Below are 20,595 nucleotides of genomic sequence, written 5' to 3'. Positions count from 1 at the left end.
TCCTCTGTGAGGGAAGAAGATCACTCCACAGCACTTTTCTGGATGTTTGCACCCTCTCTACACTTCATGGTCAGGTTTCTTCTGCATGCTCCAGTTTCTTCCCACAGTTGAAAGACATGCAGGTCAGGTGAACTGCAGACTCTAAATTGGCCACGGATGTGAAAGGGAGTGTGTGTGGTCGTCTCTGGCTGTCTGTCAAGTGGATTTTACCTGCCCTTCTGGCCAATGCATGCTGGAAAAACCTCTAACCCCCTAAATGGGAGTAATGTTGCTAAGACAAATGAGTGAGTGAGTCAGTGAGTGAGTGAGAGACTAAATCCCTCGTACTGCACATCTTTTTTTACAGTGTGGCAGGCTAATATTGAACTAAATCCTTTGTATTTGCGGTCCCAATTTCAGAAGTTCTGGAAGGAATTTCGAAAAACATTTGAGCTCTGACTTTTGTTGCACTTCTGCAAAGTGTGGGGACAAGTACATTTTTTAAAATAGATTCCATCTCACACTTCCTAGAGACAAAGTACTGGCACACAAGCTGAACATTTGGCACCGTGTTCAGCTGGAACGCTTCAGGGTTTGTGCTGTTGCTGAACTTAGCTGCTGTTGCGGAACCAAGCTGAAAACAACAACATGTCATCACACAAGAGCTGGTTTTACCATTAGCCCGTCATCAGCTAAACCAGTAATAGTTTTATGGATGACAAAACATTTAAAATTAGACTGGCACTTGAAATGAGTCTGGCTAGGAGGGCGCTGGTTATCACTTGGACGAAACACTTGGGTGCAGTGAGAAGTGCTGAAAATGGGTTTTATTACTACAAAAACATCTCACCCATAATTTAACAGGAAAGGGGCAGCATTTTCGGAAATCAGCCCTTCAAGTAAAAGGTATTATTCTCTGAAATAAGGTTCAAGGTGCAGCGCTTGTTGTACAGAAAGCTACTTCAAAACAAAGAGAAACAGTAAAGGCCAGGAAATCACATCCTATATGCCCTGACATATTTTGTAAATGCCATATCGAACAGGACTATTCAAACAATTGAGGTAGCACATCCAAAATTTCAAGGGATACAACGCTCACATTTTACTTTTACTGCATCCTGGTACACATCCAACAAAACACTCAGGCAAGAAAAGCCTTCATCAGAGCATTTTTCTTGTCGAAATGTGAAAGTTACAGTCATTTTTTTTTTTAGCTTTAAATTTTGCTGTACTGTGCCACTATTTTGGAGGAGTTGTATTGGATTTGATGACTCATACTCCTCATAAAAGAATTCCATTTTCAAAGTGCATACACTTTTTAAATGGCCTGAAAGAGGAAACTGCTATCTCGCCATTTAAGTTGTGTTTAGAAATACTTTAAGGTAGACCAAAGCACTGATACGGCCCTTCTGAATCCTTGCTACAGAGTCATGCTATGCTGCTGCTGCTGCTGACTGTTGATATGAGCCACTATGTTTGGAACGTGTATTTTTATATTATGCTAATATGACATGCTTGCAGACTGCCGTTTCCGAAATGCATGAAGCTGCTGGGTGAAAGAAGAAGTCATAATGTTGAAAAATAAATCTCAGTGAAACTCCACGTTGATAAAAAAAAAAACCTGTCTGCCGGCGCACAGTCGATTGTGCCTGAAGGTGAAAAGCTGACAGCCGACCACAGGGACGCAAGCTGAGGAATTCAAAACCCGGGACCTTGCCTGGATGGAGCACAGTTTGACCAGAGCTCAGAGCAGCCTCGGTCATATTTACGCTGCGTTTTCTCGGCTCTGGCCGGGGCCTGGTCTGAGGTCAGCGCACCACCCGCAGTCCTTTGCAGCCTCAGGTCAGCGAGCAGCAGACCTCAGTCCAGCTCACCCAGGAGATGCACTGACCCGTTCACTGCAGCACATGGGCAGGGGCTGACTTTTTTAGATTCCAGCACACACACACACACAGACACACACGCGCGCGAATGCACACGCACAGCAGGCGATAACTAGCAGAAGCAAGCTCTTAATTGGAGAAGTGAGAGGGCATGTTTGTGTTGAGGAAGGCGAGTCTTTTAATGTGCATGTGAGCAGTTTCTTTGGTTGAGTCAGGCTTAGCACAGGTTTGGGATTCCCAGGACTTCACGAATAAAACCAAACACAGCATCGGCTTATGTGCAGAGATGCTATCTTCATTTATCTCAAGTATAAAATGCATAGATAGTAGAAGTATTTCTGGGATGCAGAGCTGCTCTTGGGGGCAGAAACAGTCTCATTGGTTAAGTTAAACCTCAGTGGGCGGAGTCAAAGGACCTTTTTTTTTTTTTTTTTTTTTTTTTTGTTGCTAAGGCAGTGGTTTCCAAACAGGTCCTCAAGGCCACCCTGTCCTGTGCGTTTTTGTTCCAGCTCTACTTTTGCACACCTGACCCAATTAAGGCCCATGCACGTCCATGCATGCCCTGTTCAGGTAGATCTGTTCCAGCCAATCAGCACGAAGCCCTTAAATGGATCAGGTGTTAAAGAGTACAGCTGCAGGGTAGCGGGTCCTTGAGGATTGGGTTGAGAACCACTGGGCTAAGGGAAGTTAGACTAAAGCCAGGTTAAAAATGCAAAAGGTTGGAGAGGTGGGAGCGAATATTATAAAATCTAGTGCTCGTGCTACTAACCAAAACAAATGCAGTGTAGTCATAACAACATATCTTTGATAGCTAATCAGCCTTATTGACCTTCCAGCTGGCCATACAAGGCTAAGGCTGTAGTCACTGTAACTAGCCTGCTGACCTTGTGTCATGATCATGACTGCATGAAAAAAAAAAAAAAAAAAAGTCACTGCCATTTTTATTTCCTTCTTTGTCAATCAAATGTGCCAGTTAGCTGATTCCATAACACTGGGATTTTTTGGCTCCACCATTGATCCCTGACATCAATTCTGCCTCACAAGCAGCTCTGTCACTGAAAAAATGTTTGTAGCTATAACTAAAACTCTGCTGTGCTTGATCTCAGGGGAGCTGGTGTTTAGGGATGAAGTTGTAACTGACTCACTTTTTTTTTTTTTTTTTTTTTCCCTGAGAGGAGTTGTGCCTACACTGCAAAAATATCCATCAGAACAAGCCATCTACTCCTGTATTGAGGCTTGTTTTTCTTGCAAATACCTGTCAGTGTAGCGAGATAATTCCACTTGCTTTCTGTGCAAAACAGTTAGTTTCACGAGTTTTTTTTAGAATTGTGTTTCTTCTTTAAACTAGTGGAGTGACCCGTCTTATTCTGCCTTGTTGCAAGACGATTTCTGAAACAACTGAAAGTGCACTGGAATCTGTTATCTCACCCTATTGGCAGATTTTTTTTTTTTTCATTTGGTTTAAGAAAAGATTTTAAGACTGAATCCACACACAAACGCACACAGCAGCCAGTCTGTCAGCTGTCCTGCTGTCCTACCAGCAGCATGGAGTCAGCACTAGCTGGGGGGACAGAACCGCACTGGATATGCATTCATCTAATTAATGAGAAGTTAAGGCTCATAGGGAGACTTAGTGCATGGGGACGTTGATATAGCACGCCCATTTACCCCCTGCCACTGGATATCACGGACATGCCTGCAAGTCATGTTCACACAGCAGCCCGCCTCCCTGCATGGGCAAATAGGAGGCATGAAAGGAGGACAGAGAACCCACTGAGAGGAGTTTTAACAAGATTAACAGCTAAGAGATGGATTTCACTGATCCCCTCTCGAATAAATGAGTAATGGACATAATGTTGAATTCTCTCACGCCATTAAAACATACTTGTACAATGTACCTCCACTAAAGAAAAGGAGTGGCTCTATCCTGTAAAAGGTTATATTATCCTCTGGAAGAATGGAGCCACTCAAAAGAGAGTGCAGAGCACTTCATCAGGGACATGGAGGATGGAGCCACTGAAAACTTTTTGAATGAGCCGAGTGATTCTTACAGAAGACAATAATAACCTCTCACAAAGCAGGGACTCTCCTTTTCTTCAGTAGAGGTTGATCTTATCTGATTTCCAAAGATTACATCTAGCTTATTATTTCTACAGATAGGTTTCCATATATTTTTCAGATACTTCAGGAGTGTGTTTGCATCCGTGACCTTGGCCAGACGGCAGCTGCATTGTTAGGAGTTCGCCAAGTAGGACAATGCTGACTAACAGAATTGTATGTTTAAGCTTTATTCATGCTTCCTATGGACACAGCCACAACCAGATACACACAGCAGCCTACATGATGCACGCATGTCTCTCATGCCATCATGACAACCGCAAACTTTTGAATGCCAGGCCTCCTGGCGACACAGTAGGACAAAACTACTCTGTAATTTCTCCAAACAGGGGGACAAACAATCAGGACTGAAATTATCCGGCCTGTTCATCTACCTCTGCTGGACATGAAATCGCCTGCCAGCAACTGGCAGCCATCAAGCTATTTTTGTAATTCCTCACAGAGGAACCATAAAGTGGCAATAATTTCTCACTTCTTCTGAAAGCCTCTCCTCAACAGTCCCCATTTTGCTATTTCTCCCTTCCTTCTTTCCATAGTAAACAGTTATTAGCGGACGCCCTCCACATCGTTCTCACCTCTCTGTTCAGCCAATCATCACAGGAGGCCCCTGTGCATCATTGAGGCCGCCATCCGAGATGTTTTCAACGCTCACGCCCCTTGTGACCTGCCAACACACCTGACCACGCGGCCGATGAGGGACCCTCGATCGTGTCCACAGGAAGCATGAACCAGGCTTTAGTTAATCACAGGAAAGTTATTCAAAGCCATTTAAGTGCACTTTTCTGTGATTGACCTTCTTGACTTATTTGACGCTACTTGGATTGTTGTCATGCAGTAAAAGCATCTGATTCTTTGTCCAAGACTGCGAGCGCCAAGTCCTCTTGTACAAAAACTGTTTGACCCGACCCACGTCTGATCCATGCAGCTTGTTGTCTGCCGGCTGCTGAGGTTGTGAACAGTAACTCCACAGGGTGATGGAGGGAATCAATTTGATGCAGTTAAGGTTCAGTGACGCCCCCTCCTCCTTGGCGCAGCTCCTATCAATATGTTGGACAAGCACCAGAAGCCTTGTGATGAAGGGAAGCGAATTCAAGACCTTTAGCCTCCTCGCTCTTTTCATGTCTCTCACTTTCTCACTTGCTTCCATTTCCCCTCCCTTGCCTCATTAAAGTTAGCGCCAAACTGTGTGTGCAAATATGCATGTTTGTGTACTGTACATATTTGTCTGTCTGTCTGTATGTCTGTGTGTGTGTGTGTGTGTGTTGCCATCAGAGAAAAGGCATTAGATGCTGCATGTCAATCAGCCAAGACACACACGTCAATATTTGGATCTGCGTACGTCAGGGCTTATGGTGAAATTGTGACAGCGGAAGACTGAAAGCTACACAGATGAAAAAGCGGGGATGTAGGCTAGACTTAACAAAGGGTGTACATTTGCGCGCGCGTGCACCGCATGTGTTTATCTCGCAGTCACAGAGCAAGACAGCGAGAGACAACAAGAGAGACAGAAAGGAGGGGGGGGGAAGCGCGCAATCAAGCACAGTGAGAACAGGTAGGTAACAAAAGGGCAGGGAAAAGTGATCGGGGAGTGAAAGAGTGAGAAGCAGAGATGGTGAAGGATGAAGAGAGTGCGCGGATGAATAAATCAATAGTGCACGGCTCTGGAAGGAAGGGTTGCTCGCCGGCGGGGCGTGATTGACAGCTCACTGGGGTGCTGTTGCCGAGATGATGCTCTTGCGCTCTTCCTGATCCTGACACCTCTCTGCACCGTCTATGCCCTCCTCCATCACCGACACACCCCCGCTGGTTCTGGGTCCTCCCCCTCTCAGCACCCCCGACTCCCCCGACGCCCTTCCTCCTAAGTTATTTCAGGTCACTATTCCCCGTTTCCTCACCATCGAAAAAAAAAAAAAAAAAAAAGGTGTATATATGGTATACACACTCAGCTTAGGTTGAGGTGTGATAGATAAAGAAAAACATACCTATCTATCTAGACACATGCAAACACCAGGGCTCATAGAAACACACACACACACATGCACTCACAAACACATGCGCACATTCTTTTTAAATTGTGCTAGGCAAAATACACCCACCATAAAATGATGATGGAGGAGAGCATCCAATTCACCACAGCTGAGGTAACAAAATTTAATGTTATTTACTCAAATGAAATTTTAATATATGTGACATTTTATTGTTTTGTTGTTGTTGTTGTTGTTGCTGTTTTTGCTCTATAATGATGACTGCAAGGTAATTTACCCGCCATTTCATCTTCCACTACGTCCCTTCACACACACACACACAGACACACAAACACACCTGCATCCTCACAAATGCAAACACAAGAACACACCGATATATCCACATATTAATCTCAGGGCGTTTTCACACCTGCCTTATTTCAGTCCGGTTGAATCAAACTCTGGTGTGTGTGTGTGTGTGTGTGTGTGCCCCCTCGGTGCGGTTCGTCTGGGCAGGTGTGAAACCAGCGATCGCACTCGGGTGCAGAACAAAACAACTGGACCGAGTCCCCGCTGAGGACGCGGTTTCTCTCTGCACGGTTACAAATGAACTCTAAGGGTGTCTGAACTTTGAAATCAATCACAGGCGGCAACGCGGGTTGGGCCGAACCGGCTATCGACTCGCACGGAAAAGACGGAAAGAAGCAACTCGGTAGCAACACCAGCTAGCACTTAGCAGCACAGGAACACAGCAAAGCGAGGGCTGACACGGAGTGACAAAGAAATATATTGTTGTGCAGCTGAAAATGAAGAAATGGTAAAGAAATTAAGAAATGCCAAAGCTGCCCAGGCTGGAGACTATAAGCCAAATGTGTTTGTGCAATAACATGAGGGAAAAAAAAAAAAAAAAACTCCATGAAAGTAAATACTCCCTTTCTCCACCTTTCAACTTCACACTGCGTGTCTGACCCCGACCAAACGAGTGGGCTGACAGCTCCCACGCCGCTTTTGTTAACACGCGTTTTGATTCGTTAGCCGTGTGAAATTAAACCCGAGCAAATGAACAATGCAATAAACTATCAGCCACTCCGCTGATTTAAGCCACAGCACACGGACTACAGGTGTGAAAACGCCCTCAGAGTCCCTTTGTACCCTCTGAGGCTTTTTTTTTTTTCACGGCACACTGCATTCACAGGGATTACATCATGGCCGTGCTGTGCGATCAGGCAGACAGAGCGGGACAGATAAAGGATAGTTTTACAACTTTGGATCAATAGCTTGCCCCTCATTAGCACTGTTACAATACAGCAGATCATTTCCTGTGTCTGGTGGTTTGCTGCGGTGTGTTTCTAAAAGCGAGGCTTGGTTTCCAGAGGAGAGGCAACAACTTGAAAATTCAGCCTCACTTTACATTTGCCTCTGCCTCAAGTATTTGACTTAACTGCATTTTGTCTCCCAGGATGGGATGATTTACCTGAGGAGCCTTGCACAGGACCACCCCTTGAACAACCATTCATTCTAATCAGTAAGTTGTCTTTGATGTGTCGTTGTGTGTGTGTGTGTGTGTGATTATTTAATCATGGGGATAGGAAAATTGAGTGGGATTGCTAATTATGGAGGTAACACTGTGGAAAGAAACGGGGGATGAGGTATGCAACAGCAGGACTCCCAAGGTGAGAAGTTTGTCGGTGTGCACGTCGGACTGTATGTGTGTGTGTGTGTGTGTGTGCGTGTGCGTGCATACATCTGTGTGTCATTACATGATGACACGCACGCCGGTGCACGTGTGTGAATGCATGTACACGTGTGTGCATCTATTATGTACATTTTCCATCACTGGGAACCGAAAAGTCATTATGAAACAGATGCCTCACAGGCCCTGGGTAAGCTGTGCTTAATAGGTCTTACAGAAACTCATCAGCGGGTCTCAACACTCCCACACAAACACACACATAGGTTTTGCCAGTCACTTCACAGTCATATGGCACATCTCAGATTTCAAATTTAACGTTTCGTGCCAAATATGCTGTCAAGGGAGCGCCGCAGAGATGTAGCGCAGAAAGCAAAAGGGAATGAATGAATTGCAAAACGCATGCTCATGTTGATGTGTATTGATTCGAAACTATTCCCCTTCTCCTTCCGTGAACACGGCAGGATCTTTTAGCGGTGTTATGGTTGTTTCTTAAAGTCCCAGAGGCACCATTTCTACCAACAAACTGTCAAAACCAAAACTGATAGGTGCAAGTAAAGTCTAGCTGTGTCTTTTTTGTTCAGCTACACCGTACACAGTATTTATTCATTTATATAGCGTATTTGATTGGTTTTTTTTGTTGTTTTTTTTTGTGAGCTGTTTGATTGATTGACAGTTTTAAGACAACACTTTGCTCCTAATTTCTTGTATTCCATTATATGAGTGCTGCATAATTCTCCATTCTTTCATTCTTACAACCTCAGATAAATCAACCACTTCCTCATTCTGTGTGGGAACCAATAACCCCCCCCTACACACACACACACACACACACACACACACACAATCCAGCCAGCCAGATGGCAGAGGGACAGATCTGTCACTGCTTGTGAGGAGCGTCACGTCCTTCGCCCATCTCAGTGTAGCGTTCAGCGCCTCGGGGTGTGTCCATGCCAACCCTCTGCCAGGACTCGTGGGCACCTCAGCTGTTGCACCTTCATCGTGCCTTAGCTGCAGATGCTACTCATTTGCAGGTTAATGCATCTTGGGAGAGTTGTGTCAGAGCACGGGTGAGTGAAGCAAGACAGCCACCCAATTAGAGCAGAACAGATTAGGGGGGCTTTTTACATTGCAAAGTCGGAGCGAAAGCATCTTGTGGGCGAGCGTGTAAAGGTGCAGTTGGGTCCAGAGTTGTGTGGGAACGATTTCCTTACTGTGAAAATCTTGTTATTATTTTGTGTGGTTGTCCGTCTCTTGCAGGCGTACTGGGAAACAGTGGCCACAGGAGTGGGTGTAGAACCTTCTGGCAATCTGGGCAATGTGTCCTGTATACAAAAATAAATTAGAAACTTAGAAACACACACAGAGTCACAGACACCTATATGACACGCATGTGCTCTACTGTATTGTTTTAATTGCCAAAGCCCTGCAAATTATTGTGTGTTAATGTGTGTGAGGTTGTTCCCGGCATGCACAGAGCCAGGAGTTCAAATTGAATTACATAAAAATGTAGCCAATTGCCTTCAAGAAGTTATTTTTATGACTGTGTGTCTCCAGGGCAACAGGCTAATGACACTCATCGCACAGTCTGGTGGCATCCAAATCCATTATGCTACCTAACCCGTGGCATTACAAATCTGCTCGCCATCATCCAATTTGCCTCCTGTAAATTGCCTTTTCATTCTATGAAGAAATGGCTCCCCATTTGTAATATATGTGTCAAAAGGATTACCAATGTATTATTAATATTCTAGCAGACAATTAGACATCACAAAGGAACATTGTGTCCATGAAATTACCCATGGACTGGTCGAGGATATGGCAGAGAGATGGAGGAAGAAGAGAAGGAAGAAGATGGAGAGATAATGTCACCATGCTGAGTTGACTAAGACCAGTGCTGGAGAAGAAATAGGGATGTCTCAGAAAGATAATGAAAAGAGCTAGTACCTCTCACACTGCTGGGCTGAATCAATCAGTAAGGGATTCAAAAAATGTTCATCATTTATTCCCTGCCAGGAGCCTTTCCTGTTCTCAAAAAAAAAAAAAAAAAAGAAAAAAAAAAGAAACTGAATAACTTTGAATATATTTCACGGCACAATTTTTCTGCCAATCAAAAGTAAAACTGCTTTAGAAACTCCCTAACTGCGCTCCTCTAAATACAACAGGGGGTTTTCCATCATTTTTCCACCTCGGCTGTGGTTTGTTTAATCCAGTATGGGATTGTGGGTCCGTGGAGACAAACCTCTGTGCATCAGCATGCAGAGGTTGATTTGGCCCATCTGGAGTCACTTATTATACCGACCTATATGATGTCTGTGGAAGTAAAGCTGTAAGACTGAGCGTATACCCCTCTGGTCTTCTCTCAAGTGGCCTCTCCACCTTTGCTGTTCAGTTTGGATATACCGAAACTGTGTGTGTAGCCTTTATGCTGCAGTTTCATTCCTCCCCGCTCCTCTCCACGCACATTTTCACCATCTGCTGAGATGAAAAGGTAAGTGTTGCTGGACCTCGCCCACTCCCCTGCCCGTCCCCGTCAGGAGAGACACACCGAGCCTGTTCCTGCCTCCATGCTAATGCTTGTCACGTCGGCGGGGAGCCACATTCGGGTGGGTTAATGAAATCCTCGCAGGCTGCTGAGCAGGGCGAGGGTCACTGAGGTGCCACCCCCTGAGGGAGGCTACCCCCCCCACCACCTCCATCCTCAGGCACCCAGCCCACCTGCCTCTTTGCAGAAGATTGACGACAGACACCTCTCAGGGACACATGTTCGCAAGGACGGTGTATCTCGTCAAACTCCATTCTCTAGCAGTCTCTTCTCATATTCCTTTCAAGCAGTGTATTATAACATCTTATCACCCTCCCACTTAGGCTAAACAGGATTGCAGAGAGCCTGTTTAGCCTACATTCAATGGGCTTAATACTTAAAATTCCTCCCTCAGTTGCTGTCGAATATTTATGATAGTAAAACACGTTGCATTTCCAGACTGTTAAGAGGAGCCGCAGGCAAATGTGCCCGAGAAGTAGCCTGCTTTTGGAATATTGCATCTCTACTTGGTGGCTCCTTAAATGGATTTATAACTCATAAAAACAATCTATTGGAATTGCCGTGCACATAAATGCCGCTGTGTGTTGCCTCGTTCGCTTCGGAGAGGAAATGCATAACAACATAAACAGAGAAGTGGGCCTCTGGTTACCTGGGGAGACGGGTCAATAAATGTCAGCATGGCATCATTAGCCGTGTCACTTAATGATGTGACTATCTAGAGGAATAATACCGATGCGCCACGCTCTGGTGTGTCACGCGGCTATGTGGCAACACTGAGAAAACGAAAAAACAAAAAAAAACAAAGGCATTTTTGATATTTTACATGACAAAGGCACAAACAAAGCGAATGTCATCGTGACCGCTGAGAAAGCATGGAGGAGGCCTGGCAAATGTGACTTTAGTAGGCGGAGGACAGAAACTGCTCTTCTGTGTTTTTCCTCTCCACTGCGGGAAGAGGAATATACTGTCCATTTAAAGCAGGCGGCATATTTCTTTATTTTGGATCCATATGCTGCAGAGCACCTGTAGTGCCATCCACTAGGGAGCAAATCGGTGCGTGTGTGTGTTTCGGTTAGCGGGCTGCTCTGAGCCCTGACGTCCAGCTGATGGGTTTATTTGGCACAATATGGGGGATTCTTCTGCTGCTGCTCTCCGCTTACAGAAAAGCAGCAATGCAAGCAGAGGCTGAGGGAAGTTAGATACGGTGTGTTTGTTAGAAGTCAATGCCAGCGGCTTCAGATTGCACACGTGCAAGTAGAGGAACAGACTGTCACACGCAAGGTCCTTCTCACTTTGAACACAATACAGGTACATACAATGAAATACCCTCAGGAGAACATACATAGTGTGTTTTCCTTGGAGAAAAAAATACTAAATATTAGTATTTCATTGTTAACCTCCATCTATTTTTCTCTATAATCTTTCATTCCCCGGTTGCTGTCAGTTTTGTCTCATTCATGTCATGATGGCAGTATTCGTCTCCTTCCATTTGGATCAAATATCTCATGACATTTGTTCTTCATCACAAAAACATTTCTGATCTGTCATCTGGTCCCATACAGCATGACCGGCTGATTTTGTGTGTTGCAGCCTGGTCAGTGAAAAAAGCCTCCTGTTTGGTTTGCAGTGCCATCTAGTGCTTGCCCTATGGCTATATGGATATTTCTGTCTGATCACATGAAACATACACACCTGAATGCAGTGTTTGGTCTCCACAGCAACAGGCTTCCCCTCTCTCATGCTGTCAGTGAACCAGCCAATGTCCAGCACCTGCATCTTCGGTAAATCCTTGAGACCACACCCCTCCAGCCACGCCCAGAGGCCCGCCGCGTCGTTGTCCTCCGACACCACGTGAGTGACCTTATCGCTGCAGAGGAAGAGGACGAAAACAAAAGTTACTCAGTTTGATTGTATAATAGATGATGGTTAGCACAGTTATTCTAGTCAAGTATGAATACGGCCTGTTGAAGCACTCGGTTTTTTTCTTTATACTAAAAATGAGCAGAGAAAAGCCCCAGTGCCAATAGATTCTGGATTACTAGGATTCCCAGAATCCCTGGATTTGGTTTGATTTGAACATCTACTTCACTGTTGGATTTAACAGAAAGAACTGTGCTGTTATTTGTCTCAGGAGCCTGTGCACATCAGAGGTTTCGGTGGAGCTTTTGAAATCTGAGCATCATGGTCTTATGCATGCTGTTTGGGGATCAACACAGGGTGAACAACAATCACCACACACTCTCAGCGCCCCCCCTCCACTGTTTGATAGCTGAGCCATTCAACCAGGATCTCCTACAGCTCTGCAGAGACTTTCTCAACAGACTTTTTTATCACGGCCTCATCCCTTCTGCTTCCTGCCATGGTGCCTAACTACCATACCCAATCAGGGTGCCCAGCCGTGCATAATTACCCTCCTCCTCGCTCCTCCTCTTCCTCTCTCATGGTGGGGGTAAATCAGTGGAACAGCTCCTTAAGGGACGTCCCAGCAGAGTTCAGGCTGAGACCTAATTGGCCAAATCACTGGCGAAACTAATCCTCTATCTGCTGGCCCAGCCACTGATGGCCTGTGTTTAAGAAGGATCCGCAATACAAACACAGTGTGTCTCAAAAAAAAAACTGCATTTGAGGAAACATGTGGATGCCGTTATTATCTCCAAAAGCTTAAGGTTCATTGCGTCGAATGCACACTGGAAACGCTTCCGCCCGCCGTGATGGAGCCCCTCGCCGGAGCTGATTTCCGTCTACAATAACAAGGAACTGAATTGCCGTTTGAAACAAGATTGAAGATCATACAATGAACAATCTGTTTTTTTTTCCTCTCATCTTGCCATGTTTACCTAGATATAATCCTGCCCAAACTTGGGTCCTTATCTGATGCACAACCACAGAGAATGTGAAACGGCAGATTGACATGCAAATGAGCTCGAATGCAGCCCAGCACCAGATTGCTCTTCCCAGAATCAGTGGGACTCTGAGCCCAGGCACAAGGACAGGCTAAAGTCAATGAGCTTTGATATGGAGAACTGACGGGTCTCCCTACCCCACTATTGTGGATCAGAGAGTGTGTGCACAACAAAAAAATAAATAAATAAATAAATAAAAATCAATATATTTAATGTCAGATGGGCTAGCATTGGTTAACATGCAGTGCTCAAAAATTCCCTTTCTAAAGATTTCACACCACGGCGAGTAGGTTTCATGTATTTGCCTTTTGGGGGTGCTCTCATGAGGCGCCGTCACCGAGGAATACACGACTGCTGTAATTACTTAAGTAAACACTAAATAAATTAAATTACATGAGATCAGTATTAACTTTACAACAGGAGGAATAAACAGCAAGAGGAAATGATGATGATGATGATGATTTTAAGTGAACTTGTGCACAAGTCCATGATCATTCACACCTCTGTTTGTGTGTGTGTGTGTGTGTGTGTGTGTGTTCCATGTCATCAACAAAAGGGCATTTAATGCAACCTATCAATCGGCCAAGGTAAACACATTAATATCTGGTTCCATGTTCATATATGTCAAATTATGACAGGAAGACTGTGATGTTTGTGTGTGAGTGTGTGTGAGTGTGCGTGTGTGTGAGAGAGAGAGAGAGAGAGAGAGAGAGAAAGCACGCCCTGACGTGTGCACTTGTGTCTGTGTTTTTTCTCTATATGCATCTATCTGACCATATGCTCAAGGCAGTGTGCCTGTTATTTGTATAAGACAAGATACAGGAGGTGTTGTTATCAAACTGCAGCTGATATCAGATTTGTCGGCTTGCAGAATTAATGTCAGTTTGAGGCAGGCACGGTCTACTTCCTGTCGTTGGTTTCAAACAATTGTATCAAGCCAAGTGTAACCGTAGGAGCACACAAGCTGTGTTTCTGGGAATGCTGCCATGCCCAAGCTGGCGCACGGCTGGCAGGCACACTTAGACACACACGTATACACACATACTCACACACACACATACACAGGCGCACACGCAAACTTTAAACTCTCCTCTTTCAAAGACACACACAAACTTTCTCTCCATCTCTCTTACACACACACACACACACACACACACACACACACACTCCCTCTCAGATGCGCTCAACAGAGGATCTACAGCTGAGTTTGAGCTGCCTAGCCCTGAAAACAAAGGCTAGTTTTTACAGTAACATGGGGGGGTGGGGGGTGGGGATGTTCCAAAAGTATCGCCAGCCTCAAATGAACCTGGCACTGTAGCTGTCAAGTGGAGGACTTCCCTTGTGTTCACTTTTTTGGGATTCAAAGACACTTTCAAGTAGAGACTGAAAAAGTTGTGAAGCCATGCTGTTCCCATAATTGCAGCACAATAGATGCTTCATCTTTGCATGCGGCTAACAGCCATTTTCACCATTTCACAAAACCCTCTTAGGAGGGGGAAAAAAATCTCCCCTTAAACCATACTACTTGAAAAAACTTTTGCCAAACTCGTTAGAAAAGTTTACATGTTCTCTCTTAGCTTTCCTCCAGTATTCTTCGTTATCCTACTCCTATCGGCAACAAGCTTCAGCTGGGCCAGCCAACTTTCTTCCATTTCCTGAACGGATTTAAAGACGCTGTGAGTTACTGCTAAGACAGAAAATCCACCGAGGCATCTCAGAGACAGGATGGATGCCCTTATCCATCCTGATTAACTATTAATGAGACAATAGTTTCTCCCTAATTAGCTAACAGGACCTTAAGTTCCTAAAAAAAATGCAGAAGTGCCTAATAAAATGTCAAGATCATGGGTTAATAATGAGCAGTTGACCTTCTTAATGGCTTCCTAGCCATTTTTTAACAAATGCTGATGCTTTTATCTCTGGAAAATGACTGTGTGTGTGCTCCCTGCAACCCATGACAGTCACACAAGACAAAGGTCAAACCTTCACAGCTGATACCCAGAAAATCTGGATTTTTAGACAAACTGATATTTTGAAGACATCTTAGCTTCAAGTTCATCTTTGTTCTTTTGATCTTCAGTCCAAAGTGTTCAATCATTACAATAGCCACATCAATTCATTAGCTCCAACAGACTGCAGGAATGATTGTTTATTTAGGCATGAAAAGAAAACTATCTGTCTTTCTTTTACATTTATTTCCCAAAGCCTCAAATGAGGCCATATTCTTCAACTTCAAAAGCACATATTGATTAGAGAGGACAAGTGGGCTGTCCGCTAGACAGAATAACCACGCTCAATCCGTCTTCTAATGCCAATGTGAGGGCGAACAATCACTCAGACTTTACTCAAAATCGTGTTTAAGTGCTGAAATGCAAACAGCAAAGACTCAGAAATTCAAACACACCACCCAGGATTCATTAAACAGCCGAGTCTTGCAAAAAGGTATAATCTCAAAGTTAATCTCTGCTCTCTTGACCTGAAGTCAAAAGGCATCCGTCCCTGCACAGTCGGTAAACAATAAACTGGCAATGATTTCCCAACCTGAGGACGTCTTCCACAATGAAGCCCTTCGACCTGGCCAGCTGGCTCAGGAAGCTCCTCCTGCTGCAGCCCATTTTCCTCTCCACTAGGTATAATCTCACATCCTGAAACTTCACCTCTCCCTTCCTCTGAGCACTAGGCTCCAGCGGCCGCGGCCTTTTCCTCATACGAGAGGCAACAGGAGCATGGAGCATCTCTCTGGCACAGCGTATGCACAAAGTAGACCCACACCTCTAAGAATTTCTGTTTTGTCTGGGTTTTTTCTTTTTTTTTTTTTTCTTGTCGTGCACCACTTAGCAGCCATCCAGGAAAAACACCCACTTTGGTGATACCACAGTTGTTGATTTCACTTTTTCACCCAGCACCAGGACAGCCTGTCAGCTGGAGCACAGTTGAGGTTGGTGAGGGTTGGCAGACAGGAAAAGCCTCTGGCAACAGGTGTTCAAGATTTGGTGTTTACCAAACAGAAACCAACTGCCAAGGCTGCACAGTTTAGGATGGTGGAACAAAATGATTAAAACACCCTGCTATGGCAAACCGTTTTAGCCTGAAATGCCACCAACTTTTAAAAGTCAATACACAGTCGCTGATATCTTTAATTACCTCCGCCAGTGGAGTTGGACGGGGGTTGTGTTTTTGTCCCATTCCATCTGTTTATTCATCAGCAGGATTTCTCAAAAAGTTATGAATGAATTAGATCGCTCAGACACAGGCCAAGAAACAGCTCGTTAACTTTTCATGCTGATTGGTCAAAAGGGGGCGAGACGGGTCCGCCTAAAATGGCAAATTTGGTGGAAAGCTTGGTCATGGGACAAGGAAGAGCTACTTTACCTTTCATGGTGAGTCGCCAAAGTGAGGCATTACAGTGGGCATGGCATATCATGAATGGTACATCACCCCAGCAACAGAAATATTCCCTAAGTCAACCACACACATGTAACTGTTTAATGTCTGTGTTAAACATTACCTTCAACTGAAAGCATGAAAAGTAAGAGCTGACTAAAGTTTAATTTGGTCGACAATGTGATAGGGAGTGGTGGTGGAGGTATGCACTACATTTAGTCTCATCTTTCTGGTTGGATGTTTTACTTGTAAAAACTGAATTGTGCATAAGATGAAAGAAACCAGAGAATAAGCTTCCATGGACGGCAGTGCTAACATTTGACTGGTTAAAAATTCCACCATGAACTGTTTCCATTTCTGTTTCTTTGATTACATGAGTTGAACATTTCTCCACACAATACACAAACACTGATCCCTGTAGGTGTTTCATATCCAGATGACATTTTGGCCAATGGTCTCTTCCTCTTTTGCTCCCCACAGGGCACCCAACATGAACTGTTTACCTGTTTACCTGCATAAAACCACTCGGACTACAGAGACCAGGATGCTTGAGATGCCAAAACCTTGCCTTCACATCCTGCACTCCTATGCAGATACATCCTGGCCTTGTCACCTTGTGGATACAGACCTAGTTTTAATGACTAAAACTATATTGACGTTTTTTAAAAAAAAAAAAATGCATTATAGATATTTTGAATTAGAATTTCTACTGATTAAAATGCCACTGCAGATATCTTCAATTGGAGTTGTTATTAGTAAAGAAGACTAGGCGAGGCTATTTGAAGCCGGACCGCCCGCCTGCACCTTGAGTCAATGAAACCTAACATTTTCTATTCATTACTTCATATTCCTAGTGTACATGTTGTTGAGGCAACATTAACAACTCTTACACTTGAGTCCACTAAACAGCCTTTCTGCAATTTAATAGTAGTTATGCTGTTTTAACGAGTCTTTGTTTTTCATTGGTTCTGCCTTCAAGGTCTTCAGATTAGCGAACTTGTGCATCCTCCCTACACATCTGTGCACAAAAGCTAATATACACACACCAAATGATAAACTAGTTTAAAGTACAACTTGCCTCCCTTGTGTCTGCTTTGCTAAACTGCCTCAAGCTCTAACTGGATTCTCATGCATGCGTGTTTCAACAGTGGGTGTCCCTCCCAGACGGACAGACTCAGGGACATTCGGTATTCTTGGCCGGCCCTGCTTGGATGGTCTGCCAAAGCTGAGTTCTGACTCTAAAGTTGGTGGCATTTTAGTGTCACACCCCGCGGGCATGAAGCATTTATATACAGCACCGTGGAAGCTGCCATCATAAGTTTGGAGGAAATGAGAACTACCGGATCCGTTTGCTATTTTAAAAAGCTGGTCGAGAGTTTTCATGTGATTGTAATTCACCACTGTTGGCTGAAGTGAAGCCTCGCTCCTTGGAGACGCTCGGATTCTGGTCACCCCACAAAACCCTCACAGCTGTCCTGCCATGTCCAGTTCGTCTCGCCACCTCACTGTCTCATTATGTCCGGACCAAGTCTCCGCCATCTGCTCCGCGGCTTTAATTAGCTTACCGCCTTAAATGAGAGCCTTTGTAGGCCGCTCCCCTGAGATCCCACATGCTCACACGCGGCCTCTCCACGCATACAGGTATGCATGCCGTCAATGATGTGGAGCGTTTATCGGGAGAAAAGAACTGCATATGCAATGGTCAGGAACACGGGCTGATAAAAGGGTTTAATCTGTTTAACTAATTTATTCCTTTTGCCGACAAAGAGGTAATTACAAGATGTGCCTCATGTTGTTTTGATTTCTCTGCTACGGAAGTTGACAGTGTGAAGAAAAGGGTTTAAATGTCACCAGGTTGTAATTATCTACAATAATGCACCTGCTTCAATAGACCGAATAGCTATGATTTGTTGATTTAAGTGAGGGGAGAGGGGAAAAAAAATCAGAACAGCCCTTGATTCCACATCTAATTACCAAAGCCTGTGTTCACGTCTTCACTTTAATAAGCACATCGCGGCTCTGTCTGCCAGACGGAAGATGTTACCCCGCTCTCATTAAGATGGTTTTCCGAGGGTTAACTGGTGTTGCGGGGCAGACTTGGCTAATTGTTTGACTATTTACCCCTTCAAGTCACTCAGCTGTACTGCATGTGGAGCTTTGGGGCCCCGGTCCAGACAGAGGCTCCATGAAATCCTACCATTACACTTAAAGACCGATGTCTCCCTCACCACCACCAGCAGGAGCGATGAGGCGAATTTCTCACCTGGCTTTCCTCGGTAGCAGCATGGGTGCTCTATAACATCATCCAATTCTTGTATTTCCATGTGTTTATGTATGATCAGCTGCATATGTAGTCCTTTTCTCCAAATCAGCATTGCATGTAAGTGTTATTGGCCTGAGCTGCATGTTCTTGTTGTTGTGAAAAGCAAATAAAAATATAACATCCAATATCACACGTATCATCATCTCACATTTTCAATTTTGGATCATTCTTATTTGTCTCTTGGTCATGTCTTTATCCAGTATATGCATAAGAAAAAAAAAAAACATGACAGGATACTATTCTAATATTTCAGCTTCTAAGATTGCTAATCTCTTATGTGCATGGAAGAGGCACAGCTCTGCTACATCCTCCCAGCTATTAATGTAGTATTAATGCACAGGTTTTGTTGTACACAATATGGGCGCTGTCAATAATAAGAGCTCTGGGTCCAGCAGGCCCGCTCCATTAAATATTTTGGAATCGATAGTCAACAGAGGATCAATGATGTCTCGAAAACAGCACAGCCTGAAGGTGAGTCTCATTATCCAGCTTGCTAGCAGAAGAGTTGCTGTTTTGTATCATAAATATTGCAAGAAGTTTCCTGCCGATGTGAGGAGCTTTTCTCGAAAAATACCCCGCTGAAACAAAGTGATATGTAAAGGCAGTCGTGTTTCGCTTTTGTTAGCCGGATCGTTTGATTTGCATCTGCGAGCAAAACACGTGGCTGTGTTTGAGGGCTTCAATCATGAAGGGAGTTTTCTGGTTTTTATTTACCATTGGGTATTATCTCAAGATGGTTCTGACAAGGGTCCATGGTTTACCTCTAAAATGTAGGTTTGTCCTGCCTCAGAAATCTGCGATGTCAAACCAACGTACAGCATCAATGAAAAAGGACTGTAGTGGAAAATGTAGAGAACCTTTAGTACTGATAAAAGTGATAAAAAAAAAGAGCATTTGGAAGTTGAAGTTCACATAAATGTTTCTCTTTCATGTGTCTGAGTCCATTTTCTCTGTTGTGCCTTAATGTCAGCTGAGTTTATTTAATTTTCTTCTTTCCCCTTTCTGTTGCGCCTCCCTTTTCCTTCATTTTGCTTGTTTTCTATTTCTCAGACCGCATATTTCATTTATGTATGTGTGTCTGTATGTATTTGTATGTGCTGTATGATTCCTGATGTTAGTGGGGGGGCCCACTGCATTGGCGTCTCGAGCTCGCTCATTTCATCTCTCTTTATTCCATGACTGATTTTGTATGTGCAAACAAATAAAACTAAAACACAACTAAAGCAATGTTCAAGGCCACAGCGTCCTGTTCATTTTCAATGCATAAGTTCCTGCCTCAGCATGTGCATGAAATCACAAGATCGAGGCTTGGCTGCCCCGTTTCTGGCTCTGAGGTTGACTTTTGGATGTTGTACATGCTGACTGGCGTTTCCAAAGAAAAACACCTTACCTCTCAAATTGAGCGGTATAGCTCCTTTGCAATCTCCAATCCCAGGTGGTGATTTTTAATAAAATGTACTGCTTAATGCCATTTTTCTGACATTCTAAACCCAGTGATGTATTCACGACATAAGTTATCATTTCATGACATTATGACATAAGTTATCACTTCCTATTGCTTGCTTATCAGATATGGTTGTCAACAAAAATCCCCTCACTTCCTCTCTAAACAAGCTTTATGAACAATCTCCTCTGCACTAAATATAGCCAAATGCCCTGACCCAGACCACTTAAGCAATCTTTCTAATCACATTAGAGACAGAATAATCTTACACCTCATATAAAATTACACTTGAGAAGGCAGATGTAAATCAGGTAGTCTGCCTGATTTTAAATGAGGCGTGCATTGCTGGAAGCTGAGAGATA

The 20,595-nt window shown here is 44.1% G+C and overlaps 1 protein-coding gene across 1 annotated transcript in view; it reads right to left on the bottom strand.

The window, feature by feature from the left end:
• Positions 1 to 15,817, bottom strand: part of dntt (deoxynucleotidyltransferase, terminal) — a 45,056-nt gene extending 29,239 nt beyond the window's left edge. The window contains exons 1-3 of the mRNA XM_030071133.1: positions 15,624 to 15,817; positions 11,872 to 12,046; positions 8,849 to 8,959 (exon numbers count right to left, since the gene is read on the bottom strand). Of these exons, the coding sequence (XP_029926993.1) occupies positions 8,849 to 8,959; positions 11,872 to 12,046; positions 15,624 to 15,817 (480 nt within the window). The remainder of the gene's footprint in view (positions 1 to 8,848; positions 8,960 to 11,871; positions 12,047 to 15,623) is intronic.
• Positions 15,818 to 20,595: the final 4,778 nt, after the last annotated feature.

This window comes from Myripristis murdjan, chromosome 15 (assembly GCF_902150065.1).
Source record: "Myripristis murdjan chromosome 15, fMyrMur1.1, whole genome shotgun sequence".
NCBI classification, from domain to species: domain Eukaryota; kingdom Metazoa; phylum Chordata; class Actinopteri; order Holocentriformes; family Holocentridae; genus Myripristis; species Myripristis murdjan.
The sequence above is the reverse complement of the archived record's forward strand: the minus strand, read 5'-3'. Positions and strand labels throughout refer to the sequence as shown.